The 15,671-nt window shown below is 36.5% G+C and overlaps 1 protein-coding gene across 1 annotated transcript in view; it reads left to right on the forward strand.

The window, feature by feature from the left end:
* PLXDC2 (plexin domain containing 2) overlaps window positions 1-15,671 on the forward strand; it is a 469,270-nt gene that overhangs the window by 377,663 nt on the left and 75,936 nt on the right. Inside the window, exons 10-12 of the mRNA XM_032425793.1 lie at window positions 4,466-4,526; window positions 10,921-11,071; window positions 12,730-12,768. Coding sequence (XP_032281684.1) covers window positions 4,466-4,526; window positions 10,921-11,071; window positions 12,730-12,768 — 251 coding nt within the window. The remainder of the gene's footprint in view (window positions 1-4,465; window positions 4,527-10,920; window positions 11,072-12,729; window positions 12,769-15,671) is intronic.

The raw sequence follows: 15,671 nt of genomic DNA on the forward strand, positions 1-15,671 counted from the left end.
ATCTCTGGATTGGAGGGATGCTGCAAGCCAGAAGAGTATTGTTTGTTTTCTAGGCTGCCTTATTGAATGGGGTTCACTTAACAAGGCTTTTGGGGGCTTTGAAATCAACACCCCATTGAAACTGAGTGGAGAATAGTACAATTAATTTGAAGTACAACTCTCTATCAATTTGTTTTGGAATTAGGTAATGCTGAGACAAAGGGAATAACATGAAAATTAAAAAATGGAAACCTATCGTGGTTAGGAGTTCAGACTTTATTGAAATCAATTTTTGAGGAATATTTACAAAACCATGTAATCTCTGTGTGTTTATAAATATTGCATAAAGATTTGACCCACATTTGAAAGCAACTTAAATTTTTCTCTCCTAAGATTCTGTAACACTAATTCCCAAATGTGATGATAAAGGACTTTAAGTATAATTTCACATTAATATGGTACACAGAATTAATTCCTAAATATTTTCCAAAATGCTGTCTCTAAAATGAAAATCTCACTCATTTTCAACAATTGTCGACCTAGTTACACATATACTACAAAAACATATAGCAGTATTAAAAATAGCTGATATTTACTAAATGTTGACTATGTACCAAACACTATTTTGTCCTTAGATAACCTCCCTACCTCATTTTACAGATGAGGAAACAAGCTTAGATAGGAAAAATAACTTGCCTGAGATCTCGTTCCTGTTTGTGCCCAAGCCCAAATTCTAACTCTAGCAGTTTGACTCCAACCGCCCTCTGAACCATGTACTCCCAAGTCTAAAATAAGCTAAAAGCAACCAATCGGAGTATAATAATAGACTCTAACACTTGATTTGGGGGAGGGGCACTGAGAAGGGGTTGTTGACTCTTAGTGGGAAAAAAGGAGGTGCTTCTCAGAAGAGACAAGCTGGAGTTGAATTGGATTTACTAACTAGAGACAAAGAAGGTATTCCAGACATAATTAATAGCATGTTCAAAGGCAAAAATGAAAGAGCACAACACATTCAGGCAGGGGCACTAAGGGGCATGAGAACAGCTCTTAGAAGATGGACAGGAGACGTGGGAAGGGGCCTGCCAGTGGACATTTCATACAGGAAATCAGTGGTGTTAAAATTCAGTGTGGTAAGAATCACCTGGGGTGCCTTGTTTACAGTGAAAATTGCTGGACCCAAACTGCCAGAGAATCTTATTCAGCTACATTCATGAATTTGCTTTCAACAGGAATACTAGGTGACTCTAGTGTAGGAGAGAGCCTCTTAGCTAACAGTGTTAAGAATGTCAGGAAATCAATATGCTGGAGCATGATATGGCTAATATCATTGGGTCTTAGAAAAAATAATGCAGCAGCTCAGTGGAGAGAGGAAGGTGTTCGTAAGGGGATATTTGGTGTTTTTTTAGAATTCAGAGATAAAAAAAATGTGATTTTTCTTAGGGACTTGTAACACACACAAACACACACCCTTTGGTTAATAATTGCTTTCAGATGCAATATAGATTAGAGTTAGAAAGAAGACTAAAAATTCAGCGTCCAGTTGTGTTAATTTTCTAAGGCACTGTATGTTACAAAAATGCATGAGTTTTCAAATCAAATGTTTTCATGTTTTGCCATTCTCAATCCTTTGTACCCTAGCAATTAGTAAACTGCAGATCAGCTAATAGTGAATCAGTTGTGAATAAATGAATTACTTAATCAAATCACATATTTTCAGTGGAACCTAATTTCACACAATATAACTGGGGGCTTATTTAATAAATCAAGCAAAATGCACTGTTTCTCTACTTTTCCTAGGATTAATTTAACAATTGGGCTAATTACTTAAGATGAAATTTTGGCTGACCTGTAAATTTAAGATATGGTACTGTCTCGTTAAAATATAAAAGTTATTAATTCCCACTGGCTTTGAATACATCTGGAATAGAGTAAGTGAAGACAGACTGCATTTTAAAAATTATCTGTCCCGTTTATTTACTTGTAGCTCTCAAAATGACTTGTGATTAGGTGACTCCCAAAATATATTTTTTTTAGAAAATCAATTGCAAAATGGAATGTCAATACATTTTTCAATATTTAAACAAACTTGAAAGGACAAAAGGAGAGGAGGGAACAGCCATCTACCTCATCTGGAATTAAACAGGCTCCAAATGTCAGAATCTCTTTGGGTAACCAGAGATGGCCTTGACCAACTGGGGATTCTCAAACTTGGGATGCCAGATCACACACTGATGTTTATTCCACACTTAAGTTTATTCAACACAGATGGTAGGCATAAAATAGCAGAGCTCTAATGGATCATGTTTGGGCAAAATGATAGATACGGTCTTCTTTGTTGACAGTAGAGATGTTTTCACATTCCACTTGAATTAAATTATGCTCATCCATGCCATGGTACATAATCTCTGGCAAGGATTCTTAGAAAAAGTCATCATGTAGACTCATTGCAAAACAAGTGAAAAAAAAGTTGCAAAGTAATACTATAAGAAAATATAGACAAAAGTTGAATGACCTCCATTACTTTTGAAAAATATATAGGTATCTATATTAATATTCATCAATATGGATTCATATATTATATATAAATATATACTTAGCTATTAAAATTCAGGGGTTATGTAAATCCTTAGTTTTAACAGACGAGCAAAATATTTTGAATTTCTAGTATGAAAAAGAAATTATGTGTTAGATATACTAGGTATGACTTTATATGATACCAGTCCTAACTTTAAAACGTTCACAATTGGGGCATCTGGGTGGCTCAGTTGGTTGAGCGTCTACCTTCGGCTTGGGTCATGATCCCAGGGTCCTGGGATGGAGCCCCGCATGGGGCTCCCTGCTCAGCGGGGAGCCTGCTTCGCCCTCTCCCTCTGCTTGTCCCCCCTGCTCATGCTCTCTCTCTCTCTCTCTCGAATAAATAAAATCTTAAAAAAAATTTTTTTTTAATGTTCACAGTCAAGTTTGGTAAATAAGACATATGCACATGAAGTTTTATATGAAGGGGAAAAGTTATATAGTAAAATAAGATGTGATCAGAGCAATTATGAAGCTTTATCAGTTAGAATGGACTCCAGGTAGTAATTTCTGGGTCTTAAAAATATAAATGGACTATAGCTGGTTAGATAAGGAGGGCAGAAAATTATTCCAATCAAGGAAGACAGTAGGACTGAACAATATCTTATTAAGCCAATGTTTGCTGATTTAGACCATTTAGAGATGACCTAGGCATACTGATGTTAGGGGTTCACAAGCACACATTCGGGTTCACTAATTAACTAGGATTCCCAGAACTCCAAAAAGCTGTTATACTCAAGGTTGCCATTTGTTACAGCAAAAGGATACAGATTAAAATCAATGAAGGTGAAAAATACATAGGGTAGAGTCCACAAGAGACCAGGCACAAGCGTCCAGTTGTCTTCTCCCAGTAGAGTTGTACAGATAGCACTTAAGTCCCCCAACAGCAATTTGAGAAAACACACACCAAGTGTTGCCAACCAAGGAAGTGTACCCATGCTTTGGTGTCCAGAGTTTTTATTGAGGGTCAGAGAGATAGGTATGAATTTCTTTATGACTATTCTTATCTCTAGTCCCTAGCCCCTCCAAGAGGGGCTAGATCTATTTCACTTCACTTACAGAACAACATCGTTCAAAATTAAAACATATTGCTGGAGCCATGGTTGTGTTTTCAGATTGATGTTTCTTTCATGAAGTAATCACATTTACTTCAATGAAAATGTTGAAATTGAATAGCTATAACATCAAACTGTTATAGCATGGCCCTAGTATCCAGGTGAATAAAAACAGCCATTCAGCATAAAGCATATTGTTAGCATAAACTATCTTGCATAGCCCTACATCCAAGATATACAAAGCCACTTTTATCAGGTGAGATATTCCCAAGGGCTTGGAGGTTATCTCCTGGGAACCAGACAAAGGTCAGCTCTTTCTTTGGAATGTGAGGGTTTGAACACCCCAAACCTGCTGAGTTAACCCTTTACTGCACAAAGGAGAGTTTGAGTGACTATGGGTCTTAAATTTTTTTAAAAAGAATAAGGAAAACAAATAAAGAGATCTGAAATCCTTAAAAAAAATGATACCTGCAAAAAAATTGTCTATACCCATTTGTTTTGATGATGAGAAAAATATGTATGAGTAAAAAGAAAACCAACTTCATAGAAAAACAATTGGCCTTACCTTTGCTTGGGGACCCAGGTGTTCTGCACCATGTAGTGGGCATCAGTAGAGTAATTTGTTGCCATGAGTGATCTTGACACCATGCCTACCTAAGGAGTGAGCTGTTACTCACCACACTGTAAATATTTCACTGCTGCCCCAATTAACAGTTCTATAAAAGAAAGTTTATGTTGTGCTAAGCTGAAAATTTGAGAATTAACTACTTACCAGTCTTTTTATTTTCATTTCTCCCCACCCCCAACTCTGCACCCCATTACTTTCTTTTCTGAACTGCAATGTGTCCTCTCTGAAGATGTTCCAGTGGATTTGATCGCCATCGGCAGGACTGGGTGGACAGTGGATGCCCTGAAGAGGTACGTGTGCTTTCTCATGACAAGACTCCTGGGACCAAGCTGTCATATAGAGTCACGACATCTTAATGAAAATGGCATCTAATTTAACAAAAATATCCAGCAATTATCGAGCCCTTAGTATGTGCCACACAATGGGCTTAACTCTTTACTTGTATTATATTCTCATAGCCTTCCTTGGACTTCAGAGCTGTTATTGCCCCCATATTACCAAGAGGAGAAGAGGGAGAGGCGAGGGGAGATGGTGGGGAGGGGGGAAGCGAGGGTAGCAGAGTTAGGTGTGTGGCTAGGAAATAGAACCAGAAGTCGAATTTTACAAGCAAAAGGCAGTTCTCTTAAACACTTGTTGCTTTTCTAAGATCTCAGAAGCCATTGTTCATCTTTTTCGCTCAAGTAACAAAACCAACGGTATGGAGGAAAAGACTAATTGCAGCAAATTGATGTAAAATCAGTTAGAAATGGTATAACATGGAAACAGTAATCCCAAGACAAACATGATGGAGACAATGATGCAATGAAGTGATTTAAGCAGGTGTATGCAATTGCAGGACAGTTTTATCCTGTTTAAAATTTTCTAGTGAATTGCATTTACACTGTCATTTCAGGTTCCATAAAGATATTTTATTAGGTTCACACAGAAAAGTATTTGCTTTTTTCTGCCTGTGTTAAGTTTTAGGGTATGAATTTTGAATGAAAACTATTAACAATTATGCAAGTTTTCTCGTTCAGGAAAAGCAAATCATGTCAAAGTGCTGTCTTTAAAACTACTGGGAGACCAATGGTTATTAGAACCTTTTTAAAAATTAAGTTTTTATTTATGATGTCCTATAAATATCTTGAGAAAAACATCTTTGAGAATATACTTGAATTTTAAGTGCAGAATTGCCAGTGCAGCTTTAATCAACTTTTTGACATTTGGGGGATTATAGTGATATACACTAATAGTGATATACGCTGATCTATTTCACTTCACTTACAGAACAACATCGTTCAAAATTAAAACATATTGCTGGAGCCATGATTGTGTTTTCAGATTGATGTTTCTTTCATGTAATCACATTTACTTCAATGAAAATGTTGAAATTGAATAGCTATAGTTGTGTAAAGATCAAGAGTGTAATTCAGTCATCTTAATTTTCTTACCCACCATGAACCAAAGAAATAGAGAAGAAGCCATCATATTTTAAACCCTCCTAAATTTATCTGTGGAGAGTTTATCATGTTCTGTGGAATGTGCCAAGCACTGAAATTACAAAAATGTAAAAAAAAAAAAATTACCCCCTATTCCCAAGGAGCTCAGAGTCAAGTATCTTCAATATTCAGTGTTTCCTTTTAATGATGTAATTAAATTGTCAATATTAGTGGCTTTGTGGTGAGCAATTCTATCCTTCTATTAAAATAAAGTCACCAACTCCTGTCCATCCTCTGTGCCTAAAACTAGAGTTAAATTTTCTTTCTGATCCGGTGAGATGAATTTACTCCATAAGTGCAAATCCTAATATAGACACTTACTATGTATTATTCTAAGCACAGATAATGTAAAAATGGAGTAAGTGTGTCCAGCGGGTAGCTAGACCACTGAACAAAGGACTGCATTTAGAGAAGGACATGGGCAGAGAGTAACGATAAGGATGTTGTCTTGTTAAGTAGCATAAGGGAAGGTTTGCTTGAGGAGGAGATATTTGAGATGATGCCTGAAGGGCAACTGGAGCTGAGAAGAGAAGTGGTAAGAACTGAGATTGGTGAGGTGAACAGAGCCCCAAACGTGACAAGTTGAAGGAGTTTGGGCTTCATCCTAAAGACAAGGGAAGAATGGAGTTTCCTCGAAAAATTAAAAATCGAACTACCATATGATCCAGCAGTTCCACTTCTGGGTATTTAGCCAAAGAAAATGAAACACTCAAAAAAAAAAAAAAAAGAAAGAAAATGAAACACTCACTCAAAAAGATAACAGCACCTCCATGTTCATTGCAGCATTATTCACAATAGCCAAGATATGGAAATAACCTAAGTGTCCATTGATGGATGAATGGATAAAGAAAATGTGGTGTATATATATGAATGTACACACACACACACACACACACACACACACACACACACACAGGAACATTATTTAGCCATAAAAAGAAGGAAATCTTGCCATTTGTCACAATATGGATGAATCTTGAGGGCATTATGCTGCATAAAATAAGTCAGACAGAAAAGACAAAAACTGTATGATCTCACTTATATGTGGAATCTAAGCAAAACAAAAACCAAAACCAAAACCCAAATTCATGGATAGAGAACAGATGGGTGGTTAGGGTGGGTGAGATTGCAGAAGGAGCTCAAAAGGGACAAACTTCCAGTTATAAAATAAATAAGTCCTGAGGATGTAACATACAGCATGGTGACTGTAGTTAATAATACTGTGTTGCATATTTGAAAATTGCTGAGAGTAAATCTTAAAAATTCTCATCACAACAACAAAAAAAAAACTTTTTGCAATTATGTATGGTGACAGATGTAAAGTAGACTTATTGTGGAGATCATTTTGCAATGTATAAAAAATATCAAATCATTATGTCATACACCTGAAACTAATATACTGCTATGTGTATATATTATACCTTAATTAAAAAAAAAAATAAAGGCAAGGGAAAGGCTTTTAATCAGGGCCTTTTGGAAGAATCACCTTGGCTATGGGTGAGTAATAGGTTATGAGGCAAGAAACCAAGAAGTTGACTATAGTTAAAACCCAGGCCAATGATGCTGATGATCTGGCCTGCATCAGTGGGTAGGGTAATGGTGACCACAGAGGGGGTAGGGGAAGGATCAGTAGGTAGGCAGCTGAATGGAAATGAGGACTGTGAAAGTCCTCTTTTATATCATCTATCTTCTTATTTCTCTGTGTTTCATCCTGGGGAGTTTCTTCAGATCAATTTGCCAGTTTATTAATTCTGTCTTTACCTCATTTAATCCATGATTTAACATATCCATTGAAGTAGTAATTTCAAAAAGTGTGTTTTTCATTTCTAAAATTTAAATTTTACACTTTATTAAATAATCTGCCAAGACATTTTTGTAGTCTGGGTTACTAGTTCATTTTTAAATTTTACCTTTCATTTCTTTAAATATTTCGTATATAACTTTTTTGTGTATCTTACATTAGATGATCACAATATCTAAAGATTTTGGTAGTTTAAATATGTTGTTCATTGTTTTTGCTGACTTTGTCAGTGTTCTTTTTCTTTTTGTGTTTCTTTTTGTGTCCTTTAATTAGAATTGCATTTTTATTTGATCCTATTCCATGGGAATCCCAAGGACCTAAGTAGATGGTACTTTCCACCAAAGAATGTTTGATGATGAGAAACTGAGAATTTTAGGGGATACCATATGTCCCTATTTCATATGGAGAGGAGAGGTTTAGGTTTATCTCCCCATCTACTGCTGGCACAAGGCTTGATGTCCTTGAAGAAATATTGATTTTTAACATTCCTTGCCCTCTGGGTAAATCCTGCGTTTTTACCTGGCTTAATGTATATGACTCCTACTCCACAGCACACAACTTTTGCTTTGTTTTGTTTTGGGGGAGAGACAATAGAAAGGTGCCCTTGGAGATTTTCTTTGCTTCCTGCAAATTCTAGTAATGCTTTAAAATTCGTATTTTGGGTGCCTGGGTGGCTCAGTTGGTTAAGCAACTGCCTTCGGCTCAGGTCATGATCCCGGAGTCCCAGGATCGAGTCCCACATCGGGCTCCCTGCTCGGCGGGGAGTCTGCTTCTCCCTCTGACCCTACCCCCCTCTTGTGCTCTCTCTCTCTCAAATAAATAAATAAAATCTTTAAAAAAATTTAAAATTCATATTTTATCCAGAATCTACTAGTTTTGCAGAAGGAGGCGCATTTAGAGTCTTTAATCTGCCTTTACTGCTATAAGCTAAACAAGTCCAGGATGTTAGGTTCAACATTAAGCTGTTTGCTAATACTGGTCTTTGACAATAGAAACACAGGAGGAGAATAATATGTGAGGAGTTCCATTTGAGACTTACTGCGTTTGAGATGTCTGTGACACCCACATGCATAAGTTAAGTCAATAGATGGATATTTGGGTCAGAAATCCATGAGAGAGATGTGTATTGTTGCTATTGATTTATGTAAATCGACATGAAGATGTGAATTGAAATCATGGCTATGGTGGAAATTGCTAGTGAGAATGCATATAGCAAAAAGATTAGTCAAGAAAGATCTATAAGAACTACCAACACATAACAGGAAATAAAGGAGTTGTAGAAAGCTATCAGAAAATTGGTGAGAGAGTGTGTCACAGAACCCAAAACTAGAAAGTGGACAGCTCTGCCCCACGCTGTGAGTTATGGAGAATATAGACGATTTTGTGCATAAGAAGATATTAGAACCACCAGCATAAGAAATTTCAATTAACTTGTAATGGATAACAACAAGAATTCCATAGGTGGGGAAAGTGGGAGTCTGTGAAGACCAAGGCAGACCAATCTCTGACTGAATGGAAATATGACTGAATGGAAGGAAAAGTAGGGAAATGTCAGGATGCATTGTGGAAAAGAAGGAGGACTGAGTGTTTAAAATAAGACTGGACGTGATTGAGTGAGTTTAAGTGCTAATGGGAACAAGGCAGTGGAAAACCTGAGATTGAAAACATTTTGAAGAAAAGGGATGTATTAAATGAGCAAGTTTACGATACCTGAAAAAGTGGGTTGAGTTGGGCCAGAGTAGAGGTTGAGAGAATAGCTATAAATACTGGGGCCCATCCATGATTACAGAAATAAAGAGGGATAAGTCCGTACAGAATCCAGCAAGAATGCTGATTTGTAAAGAAATGTAGAGAATTCTTGCTGATGACTCTTATCAAGGAAATAAAAGGTGAGCCCATGGGGTAAGATTGGGAGAGGCATTTTGGGATTATAGTTTTCAGTAGAGTGGAGAGGTTTGAAACTGTTATGGAGGATGATGGGAGAGGAGACCAGCAAAGCTGGGCAGTGTTGCCAAGCAGCCCAGAAGGCCTGCTGAGGCCGCAGGAGGTAAATGTATGGAGCTCCCAGTCGGGGGCTGTGTGATTGTTCTCCAGCTTCTCCTAGCTTTGTTACAGGGCAGGGAAAAGACGGGCTTTTTTACTTCATTTGGTATTGGAGATTTCCTGAAAAGGTGGAAAAACAAACAAAACAGGGCAAGATATTTGAAGGCATTGGAAAGAGAAGTTGAAGTGATGGGGGGAAGGGGGGTTGAAGGGAGAAAAATATTGTACTTGGGCTTTCTGCGTTGTCAAAGGAGAAACAGAATCTGACTGAAAAGATACGTGGAAAGACTGAAAAGAGGACAACTATGATCTCAGAACAAAAGTATCTCCAACTGCCTGTGAGGTCCAGGCTGTGGGGATGATAACTGATGTGGAGTCAGCAAGGAGATCATTAGGCCACTGGGCTGAGAAAATGTGGGAACCTTTGTTCCCCTAGGATATTGGGAGTTGAAGTGGGGAAGAAACCTGTATCATATCCCATTAGTGAAAAAGGAAGCCATCTGAGGAGCTCTTGCTGAACTAGAAATAAGTGCATTGTACTTCATTTATGACAAGAGAAGTTTCAGAAAGGAATTTATTTAATAATAATACTTTTCAAAAGCAGGAGTACCGCCCAGGTACAGACTAGCTATCCTCTACTTAAGACCTACCAGAGGGATGGAGTCCTTTGAAGAACAAAGAGGTGGGGATAAACACCCGCTTCTAAACCATAAAAGTTTGGGTGTTGGAGATTGTTGCTGGTGAAGGTCATAGGATTTATTTTTGTGGGCTATAAATAAAAAATAAAATATGCATCTTTTCCTGGTGTCTTCAGTCTAGCTCTGCTAGGGAGAAATAGGCTAAGTGATTACAGGAGGGTCATTCAATCTTTTGCTTGGGTGGCTTTGAATATTTCATAAAAGAAAACAAAAATTTTAAATATTCTCTCAACCTGTGGTGGATTATTTTTGAAACAATAAAGTAATATGGAGCATTTAGCATAATCAGTTTGAAATGCATTCTTTCTCCACATACCTAACCATGTTTTAAATCTTATCTTTCTGCACACATTTTTCTTCTTGTATGAACTTCTCCCTCTTGACATCATGTCTCTTATAAATAAATAGATATAAAATTTAGGGCAAGATAAAGAGTAATATGAAAGGTTAACTGCAGAAATGATGAAATCTGAATATCTAAAGGTGGAAATGCTTTGCTACATCCAATTTTTTCTCATCTATTTTGTATACTTTGTAAATTCTTATAACCCACAAATAATGTCCTATACAAAAATAACAGATTCCTCTTCTTTGATGTGATTTTTTTAAATGCATGTACAATCAATCGCTGTTAAATTGTTTACCCATTTGTTTCTCTTATTAGTCCAAAGAGAAGATGTGTGAGAACACGGAGCCAATGGAAAGTTCTTCTCAAACCACCACAACTGTACAAGCAACAACCACAAAATTCAGGGTCCTAACGACCACCAGAAGAGCAGTGATATCCCAGCTGCCCACCAGCCTGCCCACAGAAGGTACTCTAGATATTCTTGCTTTTTCTCTGAAAGAAGGGAAAGTCACTGTGTTGACATGAACTGGAGTAGCTCTATAGAGGGAAAGTTATCCTTTGACAAACTGGATTTCTAAAGGATTTCTAAAGGGGAAAAGACAAAATTATTATGGAATAAAAATATGTGTTGGGATTCTTTTAATGTACAGTGTCTTTTATTAAGATTTAGCTTTTACTAATGATTCTGGCTATTTGTCCTCCCTAAAAAAGAAACATAGACTTCCTTTTATATTGCTAAATTTTGTTGTAACTGAATTCAACATTTCAGTCACAGGAGAGAAAGGCAAAATGCATATAGAGAAAATAGATAATTCTACTTATATGCAGTTCTTATATTTATCTAAATACAGACAATAAGATATGTTGGTCTATAATCTATGGAGGGCCACTGTGTGTCACAGAAATTGTCTTGGAAACCATTTCCTCTGCCAGGGAAGACAAAAGTACTGGAGAATATTGATTTATGGGCACAACTCATTGGGGGAAGAAGGTATATCAGCCAAAATATAACCATATATTCTGAATGGTACCACTAGGGACAAATGTGAGACTAGTTGGCCAAGAGTGAGCTTTGGGGGGAAGAAATGGTCGTACTTATTTATGGTCATCAACCTTGCTTTCATTTGAACAATAAATTAAACTTGAAACTTTTGCTTTTAATTGAAATTTAATTGGACATTAAAAATTAACTTGAGGGGCGCCTGGGTGGCTCAGTTTGTTGAGCGTCCAACTCTTGATTTCAGCTCAGGTCATGATCTCAGGGTCATGGGATCAAGCCCCAAGTCAGGCTCCATGCTCATTGTGGAGTCTGCTGGAGATTCTCTTTCTCTCTCCCTCTGCCCCTCCCCCCTACTCATGCTCTCTCTCTAAAATAAATAAATATATCTTTTAGAAAAAGTTAACTGTAAAGTTATAAAATGAGATGAGGACAGCTGTTAAATACATTTTATCGCTTTTAAAACCAATGTTGTATTTTAATCCATATTATTTTGTGTTCTTCTATAGCCTGTGGAATATTTCTGTAGTTTGAATCCTACCCAGTGAAAATATTACTTCAGTTTGAATCCTACTCTTTAGAATAAATATAACCACTGAAATAAGAAAAAAAAGGCATGTTCATTTGTTTATTTTATTCATTATGGGCAAGATCTTTTCATTTATGATTTTGGTCATATTTATTAGCAATGGATAGGCATTTAACTTTTGAAGTTAAATTCATAAATATTGACAGATCTTTACTTTTCCAATTAATTTAGAATTTCATCATCTTGATTTTTTAAAATAAATAATGAAGGCCATCACTATAGAGTCTAATTGCAATAAGTCATTTTCAAAAATTAAAAATAAGTTCATTTTAAGTTAAAATTATAACCGTGTACTTTTCTCAAGATCTTAAGAATCTTATAATACTTTACTAAAGTTTTGATCTTGCAATCTTAGTAAGCAATTTTAGTAGTACCTATGTAAACTAGCACTTTGCTCTCATTGCACTAGAAATTAACTGAGTAAGATTTTCAAATCTATTCATGTTATAATTAAGGCATTAGTAGACCATTACTGGTCATCAGATTTATGCACCATTAAATTTTTTTTTGTTACAATAACTTTGAATTTCTCTTCCAGATGATACCAAGATAGCACTACATCTAAAAGATAATGGAGGTAGGAATTGATATTTTTCTTTTATAAATATCTTTAGATACTTATTCATTTCATTCATTTAAATATGAGAAAGAATATGTGGGCTTCTAATATAGAGTGAAGTTATATTTCAGTCTCTGTTGGTATTTAACATGGGAAGAATTTATTGTTTGACTTGAAAATCGAAATGGTTTCAATAGCGGAATGAAATTCTAATCCACATGTTTGCCTATGAAAACTACAGGACACCAATGAGCAATTATAAAGTGAAAATTTATCCACATATCTTTCTCTTCTTTTTTGCACTATTCTTTGGTTTAATTGTATATAGGGTATCTGCATGGTGCAGGTATTGGTTTCAAATGGGTTTTTCCCCCCTAAGTTGACTACTCAACATTCTTTATAAATAAAATTAAGAACTAAATCAATATAGAAATATACTTTATAGGCCTTTTTATCTTTTATGTGAAGCAAGGGACAAAAATTAGACATGCAAAAAGAACATTTAGGTAGTTACATACTTCACATTTTTCTAACACAATTTAGTGATATCTATAATGGTCCTTGAAAATTTGAGGAAGAAAAGTTTTACTGAAAGAAGACTGTGAAAGATATTGCCTAAAATTTTAAAAATAGTTCTTTTTCTATTAAACTATTTTAGCTCATATGTGCTTCGCTATCATAGTTTCCTGGATCTTGATAAAAGAGATTTTTTTATCAGTAACTATTTATTCAGCTCAAGAAGGGGAGGTGCTCCTCTTCTTAGCAGCCTCTTTTATGTAAACGTGGCACCCTGTGATATTGATCTAGACACAGTTTTACTTTTGCAGCCCCCGCTGATTTTGTAAGTAAGTCAAAATCCAATGTATACATTGTTACGGATTTTTTTTCTTTTAGCAATTGAAGAGAATACTGTCTAATTTACTCAGTCTAGGTTAAGTAACAAATACTTTGTTTTCTTAGGTGACTGTATGATAAGATGTATGCATCTTTAAATTTCATATCAATCCATTTGAAAGATAAGCTGCTTAGCCTCTTCACATAATCATTATTATATCAATTACCCATTCTCTTGGGTCTGTACCATAGTATTTTATTTCATTCATTCCTTACTTATTATTGTATTAAAGCTGTGAATGGATAGCTTTACAGATGACCATTTGTAATTTAAAGCTGTGAATGGATAGCTTTACAGATGACCATTTGCAACATTATACAAGCTAGAAATAAGTTAAAATCTTAGCACTTGTAGGTACTTTAACAATCCCCCAGTTTAGAATTTCTCAGAGCAGGATGCTACTTAGTTTCATGTGAACATAAGTCTTCGAGTTGGCCTTACCTTATTTTATTTATTTATTTATTTTTTGGTCAATCTGCAAAGTTTTTTGTTTTTTTTTTTTTCAACTTTCCTGTTACTTTTTTTTTATTATGTTATGTTAATCACCATACATTACATCATTAGTTTTTGATGTAGTGTTCCATGATTGTTTGCGTATAACACCCAGTGCTCCATTCAGTACGTGCCCTCTTTAATACCCATCACCAGGCCAACCCATCCCCCCACACCCCTCCCCTCTACAACCCTCAGTTTGTTTCTCAGAGTCCATAGTCTCTAATGGTTCATCCCCCCCTCCGATTTCCCCCCCTTCATTTCTCCCTTCCTACTATCTTCTCTTTTTTTTAACATACAATGTATTATTTGTTTCAGAGGTACAGGTCTGTGATTCAACAGTCTAACACAATTCACAGTGCTCACCATAGCACATGCCCTCCCCAATGTCCCATCACCCAGCCACCCCATCCCTCCCACCCCCCACCACTCCAGCAATCCTCAGTTTGTTTCCTGAGATTAAGAATTCCTAATATCAGTGAGGTCATATGATACATGTCTTTCTCTGAATGACTTACTTCGCTCAGCATAACACCCTCTAGTTCCATCCACGTCATTGCAAATGGCAAGATTTCATTCCTTTTGATGGCTGCATAATAGTCCATTGTATATATATACATCTTCTTTATCCATTCATCTGTTGATGGACATCTTGGCTCTTTCCATAGTTTAGCTATTGTGAACATTGCTGCTATAAACATTGGGGTGCACATACCCCTTCGGATCCCTACATTTGTATCTTTGGGGTAAATACCCAGTAGTGCAATTGCTGGGTCGTAGGGCAGCTCTATTTTCAACTTTTTGAGGAACCTCCATACTGCTTTCCAGAGTGGCTGCACCAGCTTGCATTCCCAGCAACAGTGTAGGAGGGTTCCCCTTTCTCCGCATCCCCGCCAACATCTGTCATTTCCTGACTTGTTAATTTTAGCCATTCTGACTGGTGTGAGGTGGTATCTCATTGAGGTTTTGATTTGGATTTCCCTGATGCTGAGTGATGTTGTGCACTTTTTCATGTGTCTGTTGGCCATTTGGATGTCTTCTTTGGAAAAATGTCTGTTCATGTCTTCTGCCCATTTCTTGATTGGATTCTTTGTTCTTTGGGTGTTGAGTCTGATAAGTTCTTTATAGATTTTGGATACTAGCCCTTTATCTGATATGTCATTTGCAAATATCTTCTCCCATTCTGTTGGTTGTCTTTTGGTTTTGTTGACTGTTTCTTTTGCTGTGCAAAAGCTTTTTTTCTTGATGAAGGCCCAATAGTTCATTTTTGCCCTTGCTTCCCTTGCCTTTGGTGATGTTTCTAGGAAGAAGTTGCTGCGGCTAAGGTCGAAGAGGTTGCTGCCTGTGTTCTCCTTTAGGATTTTGATGGACTCCTGTCTCACATTGAGGTCTTTCAACCATTTGGAGTCTATTTTTGTGTGTGGTGTAAGGAAATGGTCCAGTTTCATTCTTCTGCATGTGGCTGTCCAATTTTCCCAACACCATTTGTTGAAGAGACTGTCTTTTTTCCATTGGATATTCTCTCCTGCTTTGT

Source organism: Phoca vitulina, unplaced genomic scaffold, assembly GCF_004348235.1.
Source record: "Phoca vitulina isolate PV1807 unplaced genomic scaffold, GSC_HSeal_1.0 scaffold33, whole genome shotgun sequence".
NCBI classification, from domain to species: Eukaryota; Metazoa; Chordata; class Mammalia; order Carnivora; family Phocidae; genus Phoca; species Phoca vitulina.